The sequence below is a fragment of the Cebus imitator genome, unplaced genomic scaffold (genome assembly GCF_001604975.1).
Source record: "Cebus imitator isolate Cc_AM_T3 unplaced genomic scaffold, Cebus_imitator-1.0 Scaffold42, whole genome shotgun sequence".
Classification (NCBI taxonomy): Eukaryota; Metazoa; Chordata; class Mammalia; order Primates; family Cebidae; genus Cebus; species Cebus imitator.
The window spans coordinates 7,106,231-7,114,692 of NW_016107357.1; the positions used below are offsets into that span (position 1 = coordinate 7,106,231).

Sequence of the window (8,462 nt, forward strand, 5' to 3'; positions counted from 1 at the left end):
AAAAAAACATCTTGTCTACTGGAACCATATGAGTCTGTAACGAGACAGAATCTATGTAGACACCACATTGCAAGTAAACTATGATTTATGATATAAATAATACTTATGATATAAAGTTTACCTTGCCATAAAACTTTTTATCTGTTACTTATCTTTATCATTCCAACAATCCAAAATAGTTAGGGCAGCTACTTATTAGAAGATAACTCAAATACTGAAAAGTTCTATGGTAGCACTTGTCACCACTTTTATTGTTCAACTATTAAAGGGAGTCTACTCATGAAATCAGCATTTTTTTTTTTTTTTGGTTACAAAAATTCAAAGGGTTAAAAACCTCAAAAGACATTTAAAAAATCTTTTCAATTCTTATAAATCAGAAACTTGCTTTCAAGAACAAAAATGTTTGGCAAAAGACATTTTTTGTTCTACTAAACCCGAAGTCTATACTTTGTACAAACATTTGAAGTGTTTAAAAGAAAGGAAAAAATAACCCAGAAAATTCTATTGGAGAGTGCTTGTCTAGGATGATGGCAAAGTAGGTCTTCATAGAGTATATTTTATTTTAATTAATTAATTTTTTTTTTTTTGAGACAAGAGTTCCACTCTTGTTGCCCAGGTTGGAGTGCAGTGGTGCAATCCCAGCTCACCATAACCTCTGCCTCCTGGGTTCAAGTGATATTCCTGCCTCAGCCTCTGAATAGCTAGGATTACAGGTGCCCACCACCATGCCCAGCTAATTTTTGTATTTTTAGTAAAGACAGGGTTTCATGATGTAGGCCAGATTGGTCTTGAACTCCTGATCTCAGGTGATCCACCCGCCTTGGCCTCCGCAAGTGCTGGAATTACAGGCGTGAGTCACCGTGCCTGGCCCATAGAGTACAGCTTATAAGATTCTGAGTCAAGGAAATTGTTTAAACAAAACTAAATTTGCTTTTAAATCAAGAGACATTGGGAAGGGGGCACTGAATACTTACACACTGATAGAACTGCCCACGCTGACCTCCAGTCACAAAGCGTTTCCCATCTGGATTCCAAGCCACACTCGTCAAACTGTCTTCATGAGACTGGCTCATTTTTGTCCTTAGTTCTCCTGTCTATAAGGAAATAAAACTGTAAATGAGACCTTCAACATACCTCTCTAAAGGAAATATGTGAAAAAAAATACATAATAATAGATGTCTGGCTGGTTTCCCAGTTCACTAGAGAAATGAATTGTTTTAAGTGCCCCTACAAAAAAGAGACTACAGGACTCAGAAGAGAAATTAAGGACTTGCCAAAAAACCCAGGAGTTAAACAATGTCTGGCATAGGTAACCCAAAGAGCAGATGAGATAAACTTAAATAAATCTCTCATCTTAAATTAATTATATTCATAAACTAAAACACATAATTTTTCTCAAGCAAGATAATGAAAAGCCTAAGACTAGACGCCTATTCCTTCTGAGCTTCTACTTCTCAGTCCAAAGTTCTTTAGAAATTTTATTCTAAAACTGCAGTTAATGCAATTACCAATTTCTCAAGAACATGATTAATGAGTAAAAAACTGTGCCCATATGTGGTGGTGCACACCTGTAACCCCAGCTACTCAAGAGGCTGAGGCACGAGAATCACTTGAATGCAGGAGATGGAGGTTACAGTGAGCTGAGACTGTGCCACTGCACTCTAGCCTAGGTGACAGAGTGAGGCTCTGTCTCACAAAAAAAAAGAAAAAGGAAAAAAAAAAAAAGAAAGCAAAACTATACCCATAAAGTAGGCCAAGGGCAGTCTAAATAAATTATGTTAAATTTCATATTCAAATATTCACAATATATTAGGGAAGGCAGGAAGAGAGCAAAAAACAGTTTTCTGACACACAACCTTATTTCAATGAAGAGTAATAAAAAGAAACCTTTGTAATGTTTAACACAGCCATTCCATGGCATTTCTAACTAAGAATATTTAGTGGTTACAACCCTCAGGTATCCTCTTGTTACATTTTCTGAGTTACTCAACTTAGAAGGTATACACCACATACCATTTAATCTAGTCTTGATTCCATTTGTTCACGGATTAGAAACAGGATCTGAGAGATAATAGCTGCCCTTGATATAATAAAAAGTACATGGGCATAGTTTTCCTGTGAGAAACGGGTAATCAAAAGTAGAAATAAAAGAGTGAAAACAAAGGGTATGATTAGGAATTGGGGCCAAGTACTAAAAGCAAAGAGGGCACAAAACCAGAAAACCAGGTATCCTTTACACTGGTAAAAAAGTGTTCAATGTAAATCCTTCCCCCAAACTGCTAACTACTCTCCCCTATTTACTCTTTTGGGTTGACTGATATAAACAGTTAAAAGTTTAGAGCACAAATACACAGCAATAGCTAAATTCCTGGCATTTTCCATTGACAAATACATTAACACACTAAGTTCTGAAGGCAGAAATGGTTTGTCTTCTCTCATTATGCTATGAATAGTAAGTACAGGAGGTTAGTAGATTAGTAAGAATTTTTCTAATATAGGAAATGATTAAAGAAATTTGAAAACTGATTAAAAGATCATCCTTTTAGAACAAGTTTAAGTATATAAAGTCCTACACAATGAAAATTACATTAGAACATAGTTTAATTGTTCAGAAATTCAAAATTGGTCAAAGGAAGACTACAAAGGCACTCTACATTAAATCTCTATTACAGGATTAAGGCTACATACTTTCTCCTTTGGAAGGTGAAAAGAAAGCGTTAATGGAAAAACGTTTTCTTTGATCTTTTAGGTCAGACTTGCTTCAAGTTCTGTTTTACTGAGACAAAGCCATTTTAATATTCTACTCTATGTTTAGCCACCTCCCTGAACCCAATCACAAATACAACATTGATTAAAATACTGATCTTATAAAAATGATATAAAACCATTTTGGGAACAACTGTAAATTTTGATCATGAGTACTAGATATTAGAGAATTACAGCTAATGTTCTTAGCTATCATAGTGTTTGAATATGTAGAATGTTATTTTTTAAAAGATACATGCTTAAGTATTTAGGGCAAAATATCTAATTTACTTTCAAATGTTTTAGATATGTATATAAATGTAAGTACAAATGCATGTTTCCTTTATTTAGTTTGTTTTTCAGATGGAGTCTTACCCTGTCACCCAGGCTAGAGTACAGTGGTGCAATCCTGGCTCACGGCAACCTCTGTCGCCTGGGTTCAAGAGATTCTCCTGCCTCAGCTTCCCAAGTAGCTGGGATTATAGGCACCATGCCTGGAAAATTTTTGTAGTTTTAGTAGAGACGGGTTTCACCATCCTGGCCAGGCTGGTCTTGAACTCCTAAACTCACGATTCACCTGCCTTGGCCTCCCAAAGCGTTGGGATATATAGGCGTGAGCCACCACGGCCGGCCACAAATGCATTTCTATGTTATCTATGCATGTATGTATAAACAAAATATCACAAAATATTAACGGTTATTGAATCTATAATGGTGGGCATACAGATCATCATTGTCCTCTTTCAACTTAATATTATTAATATTTGAAAATTTTCTTAATAAAAAGCTGGAGTTGAAAACAAGGAATATGTCTGACCAGTAAGGCAGTCTTACTATTGTAACTACAGAGTTTCTAAAACACAGAATGTAAATAACAAACTGAACCTAATGTTGATTTTTTTCTAAAATGGGATCCTGCATAAAACTCAAATTTTCATATATGAACAGCAATGGGCTGGGAGCGGTGGCTCATGCCAGTAATCCTAACACATTGGGAGGCCAAGGCAGGTGGATCACTTGAGGCCAGGAGTGTGAGACCGGCCTGGCCAACATGGTGTAACCCTGTCTCTACTAAAAGTACAAAAATTAGCCAGGCGTGGTGGGCACCTGTAATCCCAGCTACTCGGGAGGCTGAGGTAGGAGAATCGCTTGAACCTAGGAGTCGGAGGCTGCAGTGAGCCAAGAAGAAGCCACTTCACTCTAGCCTGGGCAACAGAATGAGACTGTCTCAAAAAAACAACAACAAAAAATCCAGCAATAAAGCCCTTAGTTGTAAGTACTGAAAACATCATTTAGCTTCACTAAACTAGGTTAGTAAATTAAATATAGGTAGGGAGATGGTGTAACTGCCATTAGAATGGAAAATTTGGTTTAATGCTGACCTTTTGCATTTCAAAGGTAGGTCTAATGTACAATTGTGAAACTATGAAACCACTATAAAATCTTTTCTGAGGAACCACAGCAAATAGTATAAATTCCCACAGAACAAAGCAAAACATCCTGAAAATATTTACTGATCATTCCTTCAAAACTATATTACTCAGCATAATATTTAAATTGATAAATCTGGAAACTTGGGCTCTACTTGAATAACTAAGAGATAGATTATAGTAATTTAGGTTGAATGGTTCTGTTACATAAATCAATCATGTTATAATGACTATGTATATTACGGCTATGCTGTACTTAAACGCTAAACCAAAGATGGAACTTGCTCACTTGTACATTCCAAAGCCAAAGCTCAGAGCAGTCATCTGGGCCACAAGCAACAAGATAGTTGTCATCTGGACTCCATGCAATATAAGAAACGCCATAAGCATGTCCTTCTAATGTTTTAAGCAGTTTTAGCAGGTGTGTATCCTAGGAGGGAAAATAGACAACTCAGTTAACTCCTGTCACTAAAGTCATTTTTTGGTGCAAGAACTTAAATAACTACAAAGTACTTTGATAATTTAACTGAGGAAATTTTCAGACCAATTTTCCCTTTAATAGCTTGCTTCATAAAGATTCATTCACACTGCAACATCTATTAATCATCTACTATACTATACTATTAAGCATCTACTACACAAGTCATTGTATTGCTACATAAACACATAGAGATATATTTGTATTTTTAATATATGTAAAAAGATATACTGAATTTGCCCTTAGAAAGCTTTCAAGGCAACTGAAAACAGATGGGTATAATAAGAGCTATCTCTTACGTATTTTTAAACAACTTCATTGAGATGTAACTTACCATAAAATTCATCCTTTTAAAGTATACAACTCAGTATATTTTTGCATATTCAGAGTTGTGCAACCATCTCACTATCTAATTTTAGAACATTCTCATAATTTTCCAAAGAAACCTCCTACCCATCAGCAGTCGTCACACCCCTCCCTGCAGCCCCTGGCAACCACTACTTTCTGTCTCTGTCTCTATTGCCTATTCTGGATGTTTCATATAAATAGACTTATACATGATACAGTCTTTTAATTGGCTTTTCACTTAGCATGTTTTCAGGGTTCATCCATGTTACAGAATGTATTAGTATTTCATTTCTTTTTATTGCTGAATAATAGTTAACAGTATAATTATTTTGTTTATCCATTCATGAATTGATGAACATTTGGGCTATTTCTCTACTTTTTGGCTATTATGAATAATGCTGCTATGAATATGTATGAGTTTTTGTGTAGACATATGTTTCCATTTCTCTTGGGTATATACATAGGAGTGGAATTTCTGGGTCATATGCTAACTGCTTAACATTTTGAGAAGGTGCCAAACTCTTTTCCAAGTGGTTACACCATTTTACAATGCTACCAGCAAAGCTACCACTTATTAATGCTAACCAATATTAGTGCCATTCACAAACAATGCTTCATTTAATCTTCACAAATCTAAGATATTATTCCCTTTCTCATATTATAGGGAAGAAATGAAGGTTTAGAAAGGTTAGAAACGTGCCTGTAGTGCAACGGGGATTTGAATCTGGGCTGCCTCACTTAAAAGCCCATATTATAAGCTATGCGGGCTGAATTGTGAAGTGCAAATGTAGACATGGCAAGTGACAAGGTAACAAGAGTTGACATGTTTGTTTTAGGTTAAGGGGTTACATTTTTCGTGTGTGTGAAAAGCCACTTACAATTTGTAAGCCAGGGAATATATAGTATGATATTTGGCTTTAGGAAGAGAACTAGGATAACAATGTGGAAGATGAATCAGAAAGAAGAGACACAGGATAAAGAAACCATAATGGGACAATGGAGCCATAATGAGCCATAGTTCGCAGTTAGTTCCGCAAAAATGAGGCCCTAATGTAAGATGGTAAGGACTAAAGGAGGTCAGGATCAAAAGATATTTTGGGCTGGGCACTATGGCTCATGCCTGTACTTTCAAAGGCAGAGGCTGGAGGACTGCTTGAGTCCTGGAGTCCAAGACCAACCTTGACATAGTGAGACACACTTATTGTTTTAAAAAAAGATATTGTGGAGATAAAAATGATATGACAGAATGTAACAGTAAATGTTCAAAGACAACCTCCAGATTTCTGGTTTAGGGGACAGGGATGGATGTTAACAAGAAACAGATGAAGTAAGAATTTGGCTAAAGGTGGGAAGAAACATTAAGTTTTAGACTTCAGTCTTAAGATTTGTTGAGTTTAGCTTTGAGCCTGGGCGGGGGGGGGGTGATAATTCCAATGAATGACCCACAAGCAGTTGAAAAAAGTTGGGAACTAGTCTGATAAAATTAGGTTTGAGATTCCTCCTCTCCTGACAAATGTCACTGAAAAACAGATTATGTTTATGCTCTTGTTTCTTCACTGAGCTCTACATTTCTCATTCATACAATTATCTAGTCCAAATCATCATTGTTTTGACAAAATTAAATAGTTAACAACGTGACTACTTTTGATTCTTCTTTTGGAAGGGGGTAAGAGGCATGAGATATTTGTATTAGATCAGTAGTATCATTAGGTCAAAGTGGTTTAAATAATTTGCTAAGCAAGTTAAGTCTTCTTGACTAGCTCAAGATCTTCCAGGAACAAATTTTCATTCACAGTACTTTTCCAGATAAACACAAAGATTTGCTTTTCAACTGAAGACAAATTCCTTTAGAAATATTTAACTTAGCCAGGCACAGTGGCTCATCCCTGTAACCCCAGCCCTTTGGGAGGATGAGGTTGGTGAATTTCTTGAGGCCAAGAGTTTTGACCAGCCTGGCCAATATGGTGAAACCCTGTCTCTACTAAAAATACGAAAATTAGCCCAACATGGTGGCGTGTGCCTGTAATTCCAGCCACACAGGAGGCTGAAGCAGGAGATTCGCTTGAATTCGTGAGGTGGAGGTTGCAGTGAGCTGAGATCCCACCACTGCACTCCAGCCTGGGCAACAGAGCAAGACCCTGTCTCAATTAAAAAAGAAAAAGAAATATTTAACTCAAAAACTGTTTTATGTACTTGAATGAAAAAAATATAATCCTATAAAAGATAAAGTTGAAAAGAAAAACATTAATACTGTATCTTCACAAGTATAAAGTACCTTTATACTAATATATTCAAAGTGGAAATAACATGTTTGTGAAGCCTACGTGACTTTGCTTGGATTTTTGGGGGAATGGGTAAAATTCATTTTTTTTTTTAAGGCAAAGAAAAACTGTTAAAGCAAAGTAGACACTGGAATTACATCAACTCAATTTTTCAGGCTCTCTTGAATGTATTCTTTTTTTCCTCTCCATTAAAAAAATACAGACACACACACGTTCAAAAGGGCATATATATGCATTTTGTTTGAGATGAAGTCTTGCTCTGTTGCCCAGGCTGAAGTGCAGTGGCGTGATCTGAGCTCACTGCAACCTCTGCCTCCTGGGTTCACACAATTCTCCTGCCTCACCCTCCCACGTAGCTGGGACTACAGGCATGCACCACTATGCCAGACTAATTTTTCTGTATTTTTAGTAGAGATGGTGTTTCACCCCTGTTGACCATGGTGGTCTTGAACTCCTGACCTCAGGTGGACTCACCCACTTCGGCCTCCCAAAGTGCTGGGCTTACAGGTGTGACCCACTGCACCCAGCCAAAAGAGCATATATTTTCTTATAATTTCTTCAGACAGTATTTGACATAACAAAAATACCATCATACCAAAAGAGTTAAACAGTCCCAGAGGACTCACTGTAATAGAGCTATTTAAAAAGTATGGTCTCTAAAAGCCTCTATGTTTCATTTTGGAATGTAAGCATTAACTCTGCATTTCCCAAGCTAATCTGGCAACAGAGGCCCTTTACATGTAACACTGATTTCATTCTGTATATCCATTATGCTGACAAAAACATGCTAGGAAACACTGGCTTAAGAGTCTAAACTTTTTAGCAAAGAATACAAAAGCTCCTCCTTGATCTGGATGCTACTTAACCTCAACTCCTACTCCACCCAAAACTCTTCCCCCAAACCACCCAAGTGCCATGCTATGTTTTCTTTTGCCCAAGGGCCTATCCTAACTAGTTTTGCCTAAATAGTTCTTTACCTCTTCTTCATCTAACATTTACTTTTCTTACTTTCCCTAGCTTTCCAGTTCCAGGAGGCTTTCTTTTATGAGCGCCTGTAGCACCCACTATAGAACAAATACAGTGTATTATCATGTGCTTAGTCTGTCTATAGCAGAAGACCTGGCACACAGCAGGTGTTTAATAAATGCTGGCTAAATGAAAGGGGACTTTTTTTTTTTT

At 36.8% G+C, this 8,462-nt stretch overlaps 1 protein-coding gene across 3 annotated transcripts in view; it reads right to left on the reverse strand.

Annotated features, from left to right (window-relative positions):
- Window positions 1-8,462, reverse strand: part of WDR26 (WD repeat domain 26) — a 47,662-nt gene that overhangs the window by 14,391 nt on the left and 24,809 nt on the right. For all 3 annotated transcript variants that reach the window (XM_017526406.2, XM_017526403.2, XM_017526407.2), the window contains exons 8-9: window positions 4,465-4,605; window positions 975-1,094 (exon numbers count right to left, since the gene is read on the reverse strand). In XM_017526406.2, coding sequence (XP_017381895.1) covers window positions 975-1,094; window positions 4,465-4,605 — 261 coding nt within the window. The remainder of the gene's footprint in view (window positions 1-974; window positions 1,095-4,464; window positions 4,606-8,462) is intronic.